Source organism: Xiphias gladius, chromosome 24 (genome assembly GCF_016859285.1).
Source record: "Xiphias gladius isolate SHS-SW01 ecotype Sanya breed wild chromosome 24, ASM1685928v1, whole genome shotgun sequence".
Lineage (NCBI taxonomy): Eukaryota > Metazoa > Chordata > Actinopteri > Istiophoriformes > Xiphiidae > Xiphias > Xiphias gladius.
In genome coordinates, this window is record NC_053423.1 from 18,535,614 (window position 1) to 18,552,504 (window position 16,891).

The 16,891-nt window shown below is 39.6% G+C and overlaps 1 protein-coding gene across 2 annotated transcripts in view; it reads right to left on the minus strand.

Annotated features, from left to right (window-relative positions):
• Positions 1 to 16,891, minus strand: part of samd12 (sterile alpha motif domain containing 12) — a 101,588-nt gene that overhangs the window by 33,354 nt on the left and 51,343 nt on the right. The window contains exon 5 of one of the 2 annotated variants that reach the window (XM_040122286.1): positions 8,083 to 8,367. The exons of the other annotated variant lie outside the window; for it this stretch is intronic. Within the exon in view, the coding sequence (XP_039978220.1) occupies positions 8,363 to 8,367 (5 nt within the window). The 3' untranslated portion in view covers positions 8,083 to 8,362. Of the gene's footprint in view, positions 1 to 8,082; positions 8,368 to 16,891 lie in introns of those variants that run through there. 2 annotated transcript variants of the gene reach the window in all.

Here is a 16,891-nt window from a genome sequence, read left to right on the forward strand (position 1 = left end):
CGATGCACACGTCAGACAAATACCCCCTTTATTACGGACCCGTTATCACATAACAGATTGAGCCGGTGAATTAGACATCGTGGCAACATGAAATAGAAAGAGAGGGGAGACATATCAACAAAAACATGGTCAAAAGAAAAAAACGCGAAGATGTTCAATGTGTGAAGGTTATGCAGTAGGCAGTGGTAAATTCAGGGACAATAATGTCAGAACTGTAAACACTTTTATCATTCCCTTCTCATACCGTCCAATCCAGTGGTTCTTTTTCCTTCTCTCTGGCTCCCTTCCTACTTCTCTCCTCTGTCTCTCTCTGTCTGTCTGTTCATTTACACTTGGCTGAAAAGAAGACGGCTGCGCCTTAAATCTCCTGCTGCAGCCCGGACGAGCTGGCCAGAGACACAGGACCATTTTGGGAAATAGGATTAAGCGGGAAAAAGTTCAAAAGTACATGAGAGGAGTAAGACAGCGAGTGACAGCAAAAGAGAAAAAGCACAGAAAAAGGGATTATGAAATAGAGCTGGAATGTGTTAGAAGGAGTCTAACACGTCATCTCATGTTCTTTTGCAGAAGGTGAAAAATGTTGTGCAAAGATGGGAGAGTCAGACAGATTGGCTTTAAGTGCCTTCTCTTTATACGCTCTGGGCTGTAAATATGGAGGTGATGAATAAGTCAGCATTGTTGGCTGCTAGTCAGAATTAAACTACACAGCTGCAAACCTCCCTTTTGACAGAGGCCAAATATTTGAAAAGGTCACTTGTTGATGGACCTTGGGTTTCAGTTGAGAAGGGGCTAATTTACAAAGTGCTGCCAGTAAGGAAAATATAGCTATCTTTACGGCTTCTATAAAAGGTTGTGGAAGATGTTTGTAGTTTGAGGTGTTTTGCACACAGGGCAGCAGCCTACATGCACGTATAAAATGACGACTTGCTGTCATAAAATGGTCCATTGTGATGAACTTTGAAGCATCTGTCTGACATTTGCCCAGTGTTCCCATGTGATGGAAAACAAGGATGGATAGCATTCAGAGCTGAACATAATAACAGCTGATGACTATCATCTTTCTTGGTGTTGTGTGAAAGATGTGTCTTTATGTTGTGGTATTTGTCTAACTATTGTGTTCCCTTTCTGGGAAAGAGCGCTGAAAACAGTTCAGTATAATAAATCAATAATGAGAAATAAAAAGAATGTCTTTGTCTGTAAAATGCCTTCGGCTGACAATGTATCAAAATTGAAAGAGAGGTGATATCATTAAATACTAAGAGCTTCATTACAAATACCCATTCAAGTATAGAAATAATCAAAATGACAATTGCTAAAATGCAATTGAAACAATATCTGTACAGATGAAAACTAAATAAGAAACAAGCTTCCATGTAACTAAAAATGTGAACATTTGTTATGAAAATGATTTTCCTGAATCTCTATAATTGGAGCTGAGTGCAAAGTTAGCATGACCCATAGTCAGAATTGCCAAAATTATTAGAATAAGAACCAATTTCAGAAATAGCATTCTTCTTAAACATCAACTTATTCTTCTTATTCTGCTTCATAAACTACAGTAGCTTAAGAAACGAGCCACAACAGGGCAATGATAATATCCCATGCAGTCACCATCATTAGATAAGCAAACTGACACTGCACATTTTAATTTTGAATTACAATAAACCTGCCTGTATGTCTCACCTTTTAATAACCTGGCAAATTATGACTGAGGGAATCATAACCAGCTCCTCAGTTCAATACCTTAATTACACCAGCCTTGCTTTTCCAACGCCTGTCAGAAACACACTCCCACAGCACACACACATAAGAGGCATAATGAAGCCTATGACTAGATGGGATTTAGTTGGTGTGTTTGAAGTGTCTAAGAATAGCAATGAAGGTGTAAAAAATGCTGGATTGTAGGGCCTTTGTTTATTAGATACGAATGTCATTAAATTTAAGTATTTTACATAAATTTACAGCCAACTGTCAGGATCATATAATTCCCTCAGAGGAATATATGTGCCATCACAGAAGCAAACCAAAGGCAACATCATGATGATTTAAATATCCAGACGTTCCTATTAAGCAATGTATCAGAAGGGAGACCCATATAATATTTCTCTAAATCTTTAATTTAAAATGAGTCTCTCAAAGACAAAAAAATGTTCACTAAAGCTGGGCTCAGACCACAGGAGTTTTGGGCCGATTTATTCTTGATTCACCCCTCTGGACAATTGGAGGAGAAATCCGGTTTGGGACCCTGGTCAGTAGCAATGTTTTGCAGATTTTCTGTTAATTTGAGGGGTTTACAGATCCAGTCTTGAGCCACCCAAACTGCAGTCTCATCGGGGCTGCCCTTGTAATATCAAACACGTTTGAAATTTAGGAGTTCAAATCTGGATGATTACGATTATGATTACGACAAAACTTTCACAGTAGTCGATGAGAGGGACAAGTCTACAAGGACACGGAAGTGAATGAGAAGACTTTTTGAAATGGTGACCGCGAAACAACAACCAACTACAGCCTTGGACAGCTGAGATGGAGATAACTTGCAGCTGAGATAGAGAGATAGCTGAGATGGATAACGAATTCAGTTAACTTGCTACACTATTATTGTTACTTGTTGGTCACTGCTGTTACAACTACATACACCTGGTGACCAGCTGTTGCATACAGTCGCTACATTTCATGCCTCTATGTTGCACCATGTTGACACTTTTGTTTTACAATAGTGCCAATGGTTTATTTTCATTATATCAACACAATTTTTACATTGCAACAGTGGACAATATCACTTTTGAAATAGCTAGTTAAACATTAGAATTACAAGCTAACAAAGTCCTGGAGCAGTTGACATTGCTGCCAAGCAACGGTTAACATTCTAGTCATTGAGGCTAACGTTAGCTAACATGCTACTGTTGACAGATATTAAAACTGACAGTTAAAATCTCACCTCCAGTCCTCACTGAAGAGTACACGACCCATGTTGACCTCTCCTCCCCAACCATTATCTTACCCAGACTTGTTTAGCCTTCTGCTTTTGTTTTTGACAACTCCTTCCCCATGAGATCGCATGAGGTGGTGCATTGCTCCCTAATTGCTCCCTCTGGCACGATAATCTTAATAATATACTGTAGTGTCTGATGGGCCATTATTTTCAAATCTTATTAATTACATAACTTGATTATTTTCAAATCATGTAGTGTGTGCAGGTTTGAGACTAGATCTTATGTGCGTAATGCAACCTGTTTTAAAAATCGGTTAGGATTTTAAAAACTCCTGCAGTTTGAGCCCGGTTTAATCTTTGAAGAGTAGCTTGGGATCTTGGGGTATTTTTTTTCCATATCTTTTGAAACTTCCTTTTACATGGATTCACAGACAATGTATATCTAAATAAGAAGAGGGGCTAACAGCTAACTACGCTAGCAACAAACAGAAGCTGTGTATTGAGCCATATTTTGGTGGAAATATAATAATTTGAAACTTACTAAATGTAGCAGTTTCTTTATGCTCTCGTTGAGCTCCGTTGTGGTGTCTAGCTAGTGAGTGAAGCACACACCGGAGCCTAGGGTCTGTGATTTATTCTTCCCAGGAAAAAGAAAACACATGGTATCATACACCAAAAGTCATCTGAATCTGTCCACCGTTCAGCTCCAAATATACGTGCTCCCTGACAGTATGCTATATAATATAGCTCATATTGCACACACAGGCCATGGTGTGAAAATACAATGAGTGCACAGTATAAAAAAAGACCCAAAATATAGTAAAGCAGTATAAAGTGCAGAAAGAAACAATATAAAATACACTCAATATAGCGCAAATCATTAGATTATTACATCCACATCGACCCATTTTCTGTAAATGCAAAAATATCAGAAACATAGGCTAAGACAAATACTTCAAACAAGCATACCTTAATAGGAAAAAAGAAAACACTGGTGTCATACACCACAAGTCATCTGTATCTCTCCACCATTCTATAAAACAAAATAACACAAAACTCACCTCAGTTTACACAATGTCCCACTTCATACGAGGCAACACCATTATAATTTAAGCACTGTACGCTGAATCAACCCACTAAACTAGACTAACCCTGCGGCAGCGAACACAGAGCTAATTAGATTAGCAACCATATGTGAGCAATTCGGTTTAAGAACAAAATGACAAATTATTTGTACCATGAAGGCTAGACCAACACGTCCATTAGTACATTACATTACATTGTGTATCACAGTAGTATAGTTTTGAGCAAAGAACGAAGGAGATAAGATGAAGGAGAGAGCGTTGGAAACATGATTCACCTGCTCTGAGCATAAATGCTCACTGAAGCTGGGCTCGGCTCAGAGGTGTAACACCAAAAGGACAGAACATCAGAGCCACCTTTAAAATCTACAGAGGTCTTGATACTCAGAACATGGAGCATCCTTTTAAAGGCACAATCCAAATCTAAAGCTGCTTTAAATCAAGGTTTTTACATCGGATGAAATGACTGTTTGTAATGTGAAAGGACTCACTTGTAGTCACGAACCCACAGAAAATAATCAACCAACTCCACAACACATCCCAGCTCTATGGAGCTTTTTAGCATGTTTAAGTTCTATGTTTTATTTACGGCCTACAACTTTATTGTTTTGTTTCACTGTCATTTTTCTCATCGTATGCTGCTGTTTTAAGTGAAAATCTCTGATAAACCAACTGTACACTACCTGCCCAGCAACAAAGTCAGTCAAAGTTAGCAACTAGCTGGTGAACATAATAGAGCATTTACCTCCTTAACAGCCGCATATTTCCCTCAGAAGTTTGTGCAGACAAAAAATGCTAAAAGAGAGGAAATATTGGATTTAGAGTTACCCCCTGGCCAGAAACATACTTCAAATGATTGCTAATGTTGCTTCATGTCTGCTGAATGTGTAATTAAGCAACCATTTGCTAACATGTTAGCCATATGCAAATGTTGTGTTTACAACTTGTTTCTATTGCCCCTCACTGACCAAAATTCTTCTACTGGTATAAACAATAAGGGTGACCCTCAAAATTCAAAATGGGCTTCAAGTATACACATACATGCATACATACAATATCACTATATCACTGTAATTTATTTAGCCAAAAATACTTGAGGGACCTTTAAAATAAATATAAATTTAGACAAAATGTAAATTGTTACTCCCCCTTTGAGAGCCTTGATATCAATGCATGAATACGATGCTGAAGGAAACCAGGCCAGTGATCCAAGATTAACGTTCTTATTCTGGGTAAATGAATGCATAGTCCTGTGGGTCCAAAGTCCAAATTAGTATGCACGGATCAACAATGTGCTCAACAGAGCAAACAGTGACTCACTCACTCCCACATGTCAGTTACCTTCGTTCTGACACATTTAATGCAGTTCATGTGTGAAGCAAGGTAATGTTGCTGCAAAACAACCTTTAACTCCACAAGGGTTAGCAAGTGTGGTGTAGGCGTAGAAACAGATGAGATGCAGAGGTGAGGTTTGTGTACAACATTTAGAAAAGACTGCATCTCATATCCCAATCAATATGAATCTTTCACAGGTCAAATTGTACAATCAGACCAGCAGAGAAACACTCAACCTGTGCTGGTAATTCCTGCTATGGCATCTCTTGTGGGAACCAGGAAGCTAGTTTGTGATGTGGTAACTATTGGATAAAAGCCATAATATCCCTCTGAACGTTCTTTACCATGATTATGGGTACTTTGATGATGCTGACGTTGTTCCTGTTCCTATTGTCCTCTCAAGTATTACTGCCGTAGTCAAACACATGACTCGGAATGTCCCATAAAAGATCACATAGTGGTTATATCCTCAAATGAGCCGCCTATTCTCCATCGGGAACTGGTTAAGTAGCAACCTGTACTGTGTCTGTCAGAGTCAAAAAAGACAGTGTTAGAGTTAAAGGCACTCAAAACTGAACTACTTCCAAGCCACTGTGGTAATGGGCAAATAAAACTCTAAAGCAGAAACAGGAATTTTTGCAAACCTTTTCAGGCTGCACGGCGGAATCAAACAGATGAAAAAAAAGAAGAGAAAAAAGAGTGAACACGCACCTAATATTTCAACTGATGATTTAATGTGTGCTAAATTAAAAGTAATACATCCCTCATAAATATCTCCTGGGTAGATTTGGTGTCATGTGCCCCAAGTGCGCACTATATCATGATAATGCCGTGCCAGGGTAGTAAATGGCTGGCATAGCAGAGCATGGCCTGCCTGCCTCATTCTACTTCTTATGGTTTTTCTGTGCCCATTTTATAGTGGCAGCACGTAAAACACTGACATGCCATAACTCCATACCGTCTGCAGCCAAAAGCTGTAACATTGATTGTGTAGAAAAGGTGGTGGAGACGGAGCTGAGAAAAGTGTAAGGAGGGGAGGTAAAATGTTTAAAGAATCAAAGAAGGGACAAAAAGTGTGTTTGTGCGCACATACATGTGTGTTGTACATTTGTTTTACATCCAAATGCTTTTGTTATGAGTCATTGCCGGAGGTGGAACGAATGACTGTAAATGGAATTATTAGTGAAACATGGAGGGTGAAAGGAGGAATTCAAATTAAGTGTTTCTCGCTAGCCATTTACTTTCTCTACATCTGCATAATTACAGTCAGGACACCAAGCATGTGTGTGTGTGTGTGTGTGTGTGTGTCTATGGATCTGGGAGTGCGTGTGTACATCCGACTGAATATCAGAGGTCACAGAGGTTTCCTTTGATTTGCCAAGGTTATAAACACCAACTGTGTTTTCCCCCCATAATCAGCATAAACACAACGACCTGGTTTAATTACAAAGTGCTTGTGTACATGACAGATGAGCAAAAGAGGAGAGCTGGCATGTCTACACAACAGTCCATACTGTTTAGTGCCGTGTTCATGTGCACACACACACCCGTGCAGAGCACCGAGCGTATTTAAGTTGGAAATTACGAGTGCACTAAAACTGTCACAGGTAGCTGTATCATTAGATGGTGGCTCATTACAGAGTCATTGGGTATGTAAATATGAATGTGTTTCTATATGGCTGTGTGTGCACAGGTCTGTAGTGTGTTTGTGCATGGGTGAGGTGATTTACATCAATGTTAAATGAGTCTCATTCTCGTCTCAGGTAGTCAAATTGACCTCTGATCTTTCTATAACCTCTGACCTATATTTCTAAAAGTTTAATACACTACATTGGGACATATATCATTTGATGTTCCAAATAGTGCCTTCTGCAAGATATTGTGAAGCACAATACCATGCATAAGGATTTATATGGTGCAAAGCACGGCAGCTATAGCCTTGGAGATTTATACACCTGTTTTCTGTAGAGAATGTGAAGAATAATGCATACACATATGCTCAAGTATGACACGGTGAAGCATACTTGGAGGGGGTACAGTAAATCTTCTCTGATTAAATAAAGGTTAAAAAATATGCACACATATGGATTTTGGCATGCCTGATCCCACACATTACTAATATATTCAACAAAACAAACGTACTTCAACAAACACGATTCAGACAAAGCTGCAGCAAGCCCACAGAAATGGAACAAACAAAGGAAAAGTGGAGTATACCGTATATCAGTACTACTCTACATTGGTAGGAGCATAAATTTTTCCCTGCATCCACCGCACTGACAACTTTATGCTCCACTGGTTTGACACCTTAAGTGAATCATTCCAATGGAAAGTGCTTTGATTGACTGGAATAGATTAATGCATCACACTGAGGAATGGCCGATGTTTTGAACTTGTCCATACTTAGCTTTATAAGCAGAGTATCAAAATTTGCTCAGATATACTGTAGAGGGAATTTTATGTACAAAGAAACATCTTAGCGGCAGTCCTCAAAGCTACAGTAAGAAGGGGAGTAAATGCAGGGTTCCTCTCTCCCTCCCCAATCTACCACAGTCCTCTGGAGTGTATGTTACCATCCGTGCATCCCATTATTAAGCATAACTGTGACGTACTTTAACCATGTCAGAATTTTTATTTTGAGAATGCGCTATAAGTCAGGCTTTAATGTCACGTCAGAATTATGTAGTGTGATACCAGATGTGACACTGCGGTAAAACCAATTTCCACATGAGGGATTACACACCTACCACTACATCACTGCTAGATTCATGCGGCTATTTAGCAACGGCATACTTGTCTGTAAAAGACCACAGGGTAGGTACATCAGTTGTAGAGTAAACTCCATTATTTAATGTTTCCTAACATACAGGAACGTAGCCGCAGGTATGTACTGAGTGAAACAATAAATCAAGAAGTCAGCCAGCAGTGGGAAACTAGGGGTCCCTCATTAGGTGTAGCAGTGGTAGTGGCCTGCAGACTGTTGCTGTATCAGGGCCAGGCCATCCTGGGGTCAGTCTGGAGGATAATCAAAAGGTATAATTATATCAGCAATGTCCCTCAAGCACAGGCAACTGGCAGGGGCAAAGGATTGCTCACCAGTTTCAGACAGAACATGGAAGATGTGTATAGATAAAGTCAGTGAGAAAGAGAATAAGAGAGAAGGAGAGAATGATGAAGGGAATAAAGTAGACATTAAAGAGAAAAACTTTTTCAAGAATGCAGAGATCTTTGAGAGGCTGCTGGAGAAAAGTGTTGCTCTTGCAATATTGAAAAAGCAATGTGGGAGGAATAGAAGGACAAAAGTGGAGAGACAGTGAAAGACATGAAACATTGACATGCAAACAGATAAAAACAGACACAAACTTTTAAAAGAAAATCAAGAGAGAGAAGGAGAGACAAGGAGACCAGCTTGGCATTCATAGCTGGAATATGAAAGAGTGGTGGGGGTGCGGGGTGGAAAAGATCAGTCATGTGGAATAACAAAAAAAAACCTTTCAACAAACTGGCTTTAATCTTCTGACAATGCAACAAACTGGTCCTGATGTGAAACTTCTTCTTGAGGAGCAGGGGCCCCTGCCTTTAATAACTCCCCTCTGTGAACAAGCTAAATCTTTAATGGAAGGCAAGTTCAGCCCAAAACTCCTCTCCTGGAGAACGCACATAACATGAAAGCGGCATGGGAAGAAAATGCTACCTGTTCTGACGAGAGCTTAGCGGGAAGATGCTGATTGTGTGCAAGTGTGTTTCATTTCAGATATTATTCTGTATGCTTCACACCGATACACATATAGCACCTACCAACAGTGCATTCAGAAAGTATTCATACCCCTTCAGTTTTTTCACATTTTGTTGCAGCCTCATGCTAAAATCGTTCAAAAGTTAATGATTCCCTCATCAATCTACACTCATTACTCCATAATGAAGCGAAAACAGAATTTTAGATATTTTTGTAAAATTTTATTAAAGAGGAAAAACTGAAATATCACATTTACATAAGTATTCAGACCCTTTGCTATGAGATTTCAGATTTAGCTCAGAGCCTCCCATGTCTTTTGATCATCTTTAAGATGTTTCTATACCTTGATTGGAGTCCATGTGTGGTAAATTCCATTGATTGCACGTGATTTGGAAAGACACACACCTGTCTCTATAAAGGTCTCACAGCTGACAATAAGCCATGAAGTCGAAGGAACGGACTACAGAGCTCTGAGACAGGTGGCCTTGGTAAGACAGGTGACCAAGAACCTGATGGTCATTCTGCCTGAGCTCCCAGCTTTATGGCAGAGTGGCCAGACAGAAGTCTCTGCTCAGTGACAAACTCTTGAACGCCTGCTTGGAGTTTGCAAAAAGCACGTAAAGGAAACTCAGACTGTGAGAAACAAGATTCTCTGGTCTCATGAAACCAAGATTGAACTGTTTGGCCTTAATTCTAAGCAGCACGTCTGGAAGGAACCAAGCACAGCTCTTCACCTGCCCAGTAAGATCCCAACGGCGAAGCATGGTGGTGGCAACATCATGCTGGGGGGTTGTTTTTCAGTGGCAGGGACAGGAAGACTGGTCAAGGTTGAGGATAAACTGAATGGATTAAAGTATAGAGATATCCTTAAAACCTGGTCCAGAGCACTCAGGACCTCATACTAGGCCGAAGGCAAACCTTCCAACAAGGACAATGACCCTAAGCACACAGCCGAAGACAATGGAGGAGTGGCGTAGAGATAACTCTGTGAATGTACTTGAGTGGCCCAGCCAGAGCTCTGACTTGAACCCAAACATCTCTGGAGAGACCTGAAAATGGCTGTCCATCGACAGTCCCCATCTAACTTGACAGAGCTTGAGAGGATCTGCAGAGAAGAATGGCAGAAAATCCCCCAATCCAGGTGTGCAAAGCTTGCCGCTTCACACAAAAGCAGACTCAAGCCTGTAATTTCTGCCAAAGGTGCTTTAAGTACTAAGTAAAGGGTCTGAATACTTATGTTAAGGTGATATTTCAGATTTTCCTTCTTAATACATTTGCAAATGTAGACTGATAAGGGAAAAAATTTATTTAAACGATTTCAGCAAAATGCTGCAGCATAACAAAATCTGAAAAAAAAGTGAAGGGGTCTGAATACACTGTATACACATGCGGACACCCACAAGTATCATCAACACAGAGAAAAAAGTAGATATGTGCAGAGAATCATATCATGAGCTATTTACAAAAAAAGGTTCATTTATATTTCATCCCTCCGGCAACCCTTGCCTCTAAATATTTATTAAGTAATTAAAAGAAAAGTTAAAAAGCCTCTGAAGCTTGAGGTCCTCTGGTAGTGTTGTGGATAAAAAGCAAGGCTCAGTTACAATTAATTCTGTTTAAAACCCGAAGCTTAAACCAATGCTGTTTCCAATACATTTGGGGAGTAAAGTTCTTTTAAAAAGGAGCTAACTATCAGGGGGGTCAGTGAATGCTTTACTAGATGTTAGTGCTGCTACTATAAAGGTACCTTGCACTTATAAATAACCTATAAAATCAAAACCTTTAAAGTCAAAAACAAATTTTACTTCCATATCTTTATTTATAGATGACAGGTACTTGCCACTCAGAGAACCTTTGAGGCCAAACCTTTGTATGCACTACCGTTCAAATGTTAAATAACGGCTACATTTTTCCAGTTTTTATTTAAATTTACATTAATCAATGTCTCAGTGTTTCTGCAATTAAAGCATAGAATATTCTTTCTACAATGGAAATTAAATTCAGTCAAATTCAGGAACTTTGTTCCAACATTGTTCCAGAAGTTCCCACACTTGCAGGTTGCTTTGCTTTCACCTTCCAGTTCATCCCAAACCAGTTCCATGGGGTTTAAGTCTGGAGACTGTGCTGGTCTTCCATCATGTGAAGCCACCATCAAGTTCTTTTCTTCTAATGTTTTGGGTCATTGTCTTTCTGTAGCATGAACCCCTGACAAATCAGTCTGTCTTCCTTTATTATTTGCAATATACAGTAGTGCCTAAGGTACAGTATTATCCAAATAATGCATCAGAGGGTCTAGTAACACAGTTTGTTCTAACACTGCCTTTGTACAGACAGAGGGTTTGTAAGTACTTAACAAAAGTTTGGGCACTGTAGGAATTGTTTGCATTAACTTTCAAAGCTTCATTTACTTCAACTGCTGCCAACCAATTTAATTCCCTGAAAAAGGCATGTTTATTATGAAATTTACATGAATTTTCAATTTTTGGTGTGTTAAATAATTTTTTTTACTTTGTACAATGTACCGCTGACCTTTGTTGTATTTAAGGTTATTCACCGGACTTGATGTCCTTACATTTCAATAAGAACTGGTTGCAAAGGTTGTAAACACCAACCGTGTTTTCCCCCCATAATCAGCATAAACACAACGACCTGGTTTAATTACAAAGTGCTTGTGCACATGACAGATGAGCAAAAGAGGAGAGCTGGTATGTCTACACAACAGTCCATGCTGTTTCTTATTGTGTTTGTCTGCACACACATACTGTTTTTGGTCAGTAATGTATGTCCAGGACAACCAAAAAGACTAAGAGTCTACAGCGATTCTAGCAGGTCTGTCAGGCTGTACTTAGGCACAGCAGTACTTTAAGCTAAACGTCAGCATGATAACATACTCACAAAAACAATGCTGACATGCTAGAATTTCGCATAATGTTCGCCATGTTCACCGCCTTTGTTTAGCTTGTTAACATGTTAACATTTGCTAATTAGCACTAAACACAAAGTACAGCCAATGACGACGATAATGACTATAATGTCAGTAGTTTGGTCATCAACCAAAGTATTGGGCAAATTGAAATTATGACCTTATCATGGCAATAGAGGAATTACACTTCATCCTCTGGAGAACATGAATGTATATACGAAACTGCATGGCAATCCATCAAACAGTTGTCGACTGACTGACATTGCACTCCCTAGGGCTATGCTGTTAGCATGGCTAAAAATGATACAAGCTAGGTTTTGTCAAGTGTGAGGACAGTGGTCTGGACCAGGGGCAGCAGAAGCCAAAGGGCTAGAATGATTGCGATGGCAGCCAAAATATTCCATTAATACATATTTTTCTGTCGAGATCATGATGGGAAAAGAAGGTTTATGCCTAACCATCAAACTTCTAAAAAAAAGCAGAGAACCTCTACCTTATTTACTTATTAAATGTCGATTCTAATTTGTCATGTATAATGCTATATATTTTATTTCAGACCACTCTATATGCTTTGCTGAAGGGGATAATTTTCATCCAGGGTCAATAAATGTTGAGCATGAGGACATCAAGGATCTGTCATATCTTTGTCATGTTTAATTGCTTTCATGATAACCTAACACACAGTACCGTGCAATGTGCAGGAATGAGTACCTGCGCTGAGTGTGTGCTTTGCAGTAACAAGCATTGCTAACCAGAACTTTCACTACTAGTTAAAAGCAAACTATTATAAAACTTTTTTTTTTGTTTTTTTTTGTTTTAAGTGTATGTTTGTTCAATTCTCCCCCTTGGCACCCAGACAAGTAGAGAAGCCCTTTTAATTACTGATAGTTTTGGAAAAAAACAGAAAGAAAAATGCGACAAGAAGGAAATAGATAGGCTGACATTTTGGCAGGCAATCAAGCGTAAAAAGACTAATGGCATGAATTACAACTGATGTGGGATGGGTTGATCAGTGTTTCTTATGCAAATCATTCTTTTATTTTTTTTGTTTTTTCAAATTGTGTTTTACAGTCAGTCACTGCCATGTAAACCTTTTCATTGATTTTGAGAAGGGAGGGCTATTAGACTGTACGAGAACAAGAGAATCACATTAATTAGAGTAGAAGTACTCCACGGGTGCAACAGCAGTTTTGCTTTTACTTTTACCTTATAGAAAATAATTAGGACACAGAGTACTTAGAGGCTTTTGTCCAAAAAATGTACCGTACACTCTGTTCAGTCTAGAAGGAAATGATGAGGTAAAGTTGAACACAATAATGCGTGTTTGGGTGGAAGATTTATATTTAAGATGGCACCTACAGTAAGGGGGGGGGGTACAAGATACAAGTTTACAAGCTTATTTGCTTACATGTTTCTATTCCAATTGTGAAATACTTAATGATAATTTTCCATGATATCTTGATCAATTTTTAACAGTAATCAGTTGACAAATGACTATGTTTTTTCCAGACAATGTCCAATTGCAAACCCCACCCTTTTTGAATACTGTGTGTCACTGTTGTGGTAATAACAATTCCAACCGAAAGTCATTAACAGCTCCCCATCAATCATGTCTGCCCCCAAAGAGAGAGATGTTAAAATAATAATGGATGATCAGGTTTGGTCCTGCGCTGTTGCAAAGTACACCGTTATAAATCCTCAATACAAAAAAACATGATCCCGGACTGGCATATTATACATCATTTCCTTTCATGTACCTACTCGTTGCACCCGATTTCCCTCATAATGTCCTTGGTCCCCCTCTTTCTTTTTACTCAACACCTTTCTCTTGCACTCCTTTATGTTCGTGTTTATGCAGCTATGGTACCATGCGTTCTGAGGTGATTTTGTGAATAAATATGCTTTTTATGTCTGTCAGTCTTGCTCCTGGATTATCTGGCTATGTCTGCTTGATACTCACATAAACAGACAGTGATAACATGCAAGGGAATAATAGTTGAGCACTAGAATACTGAAAAAGTGGTCTCCTTCATGTCTATCGGAACTGTATCAAGGAAGATTTTCCGAAAGAGCAGAACATTGAAGTTGAAATACGGTATGTATTTACACTACAGATGAACTAAAACCAGTGTGTGAAATACAGAGGGCCTCAGGGGGTCTTTGACCTTTTAACATCTAGAGCCCTGAACAGAAAACCTCAAAAGTAAATCTATTGGGGGTCTCAAAACAAATTTGAGAGCTAATTATTTTTTATATATCGGCTTCATTAAAGTTATATGCATGCTGAAATGTTAGAGGTGGGCAGTACATAAAATGAGACTGACAGTACACAGCAAGCTCATGTAACTTGCTCGGACTGCAGTGGTATGAATGTCCTACTTGCATTTGCCTGTTATTTTTGTGCAACCTATAAATATAAGCAAATTTATAGATTAGTCGGTATACAATATCGCTGTGCTTCTGCTTCTTCACAAACGCCTCATTTAAGTCCATAAACATACATATGCAGAGTGAAAGTCATTTATCCACAGGGGAAAATACAAAAGTCCTTAAACAAACTAACCTTTAGTTGATGGATAATTTTAGAAAAGGCTCTCACATGTTTACATTTGTTTTCAAAAGTTTTCATTTACAGTTCTTTAAGTTCAACTGTGTGGTGTTGTACGGAATGGGTGGCAAGACAACACAACACATGGCCCCCCACATCCACCTTAGTAAAACTTATATAACTGTAATGCAAGAATTTGTGTTCTAAGCTCTAATAGGCTGGGATGTGGATTTATCTTATTAATAAGTTTTCTCAAGTAGAGTACCAAGGAACAGTAACATATTAATACATTATGGTTTCTGCTCTGATAAAGCATTAACTGATAGGTGTACCACCAGGTTAGCTCAAAAAAGGCAACAAACAGCCGACAAAACAACTTCTTGAGTGCCATTTTTCTGTTCTCCATTACACAAACGTACAGTAAGTCTGGAGCCAGTGCTCGGTCATGTTTACGGGGTAATGGCTAGTCTCAGAGTACAGTAAGTGTCCTATGGCTATTGATCCAGGTTAGTAAGCTCATGAGCGAGTGCTGGGAAGCTGAAGGCGTGTGCTCGAGAGTCTGGTCTGTCCATGCTGTCTGGGCTCCTGGATGTCCGGAGGTGGTCAGGGAGGCTGGAGACAGCAGCAGACTGAGTGGAACCAGCTGTGCTGCCAGAAGACCGATACAGTGACTTTTTAATGGCTTCTCATTTCACTATAAACTAATTAATATGGCTCTGCGCAGTGAAACCTAACCCACCGCTCCTGGTTTAAAAAGGCATAAAAGAACAAACTATTGAGCGTTTGGGTTTCATCGTCCAACAGGGTCATTTTTGTTTTACAGAGTTCAGCTCGTGATTCACACCAACATACCATTTACAGAGTTCATTTCTGCAAGAATCATGAACTCCAATAAGTTTACATGACTGCTGGCATCGAGACTCTGCTGAGACTTGGCATTTGTGGTGCAAGATCACGTCTGTACAAACAGTATATTGATGGCTAATCTCTCTGCCAATTTCCCTTTACAGCCATCATATTATGGGGCACAAGCTACAGTAATGCTTCAAACTCTACTGGACATCTGGTAGCCAAGGACTCTCCGGAGACTCTGGCAGAAGAGCAGAACATCTCCTGTGATGTCAGTGGACCTGTCAAAGCAATCTGTTTTACTCTGCAATGGGTCAGAGGCCAGATCACGCACCCATGGCAGAGGAAAATAGGAAAACAATACACACACACACACACACACACACACGACATGTCACGTAAGACAAGAGTGCCGGTGCCGTGCCTCCGGCTATCCCTCCTGTGAACCTTCTGTATTACTTCCTATGCCTCTCTGTTCATCTTTCTTGATTACCTCTCTATTCCCTTCCATTAGCTCTCTCTCTTTTGTTTCTTCACATCGTTCTGAATTCTACTTGAGCCCTCTTTCCTTTGGCTTCATTAAGAGATCTGTACATGTTGTTCATAATCGGCTGCATCCTGCTCCGGTGTCCTTGAGAGCCAGAGTTGGAGGTAAGAGAGGGTTTGTTGTATTAATGCATCCTTTGCTTCTCCCCAGGTAAAACTAGATGAAATGTGGTTCGCCTAACCTTGACGCTGCTCAGCTCCCTCTCTGCTCTTTTTCCCGCAGAAAAAAGATAATGGCTGACACTGGCAATCCAGTTTGAAGCGTTTGGAGTGAGGCGAAAGTCTGTAATTGGGGGCCCTGAGCAGGGAGTCTTCACTGCATGTCAAGGAGAATTATAGCTTGAGGTTATAAAAAAGTATTTTTTGGGGAGGGGGGATTCTTTTCTGACTCCATTTACTGATTGAATGACTACCATACCAGCTATGGGGTTTCTGCTCTACCTTCATTACCAAGGCCAGTTTCAATTAATGAAAGGAGCTTTTGCTTTCACAACTGGGGATCTAATTACTCTCTATATTTCATAAGATTATTACCATCTGAGGTATGTAGCTATATTGTTGAAGTCTGCATTTAGGCTTTGAGACCCCCAGAGACCCACTGCGTTAATGAGTAAGGCTAGAGCACACTGTGTCATCTAAGCAGTGAAGCCATTTGCTCCTAAATGACATGTCCTTTGTGAGTATGAGCCCGTATTAGTTCCCAATGTGTAGTGTCACCATAAGCATCCACACTGTATTAATAATCTAAGGAGAGTATAAATGAAACACTGGGAGACCTTTTTAAGCGTGATATTACCATACACCTATATGGATAAGGAAAAAAACATTATTAAGTTTGTCAGACAGAGGTATTCACTTTGTCTTCACCTTAATCACATCTCTCTGGCACTGAGCCATGGATGCAGTCTCTGAGGATGGAATCTCGTTGACAGGAAAT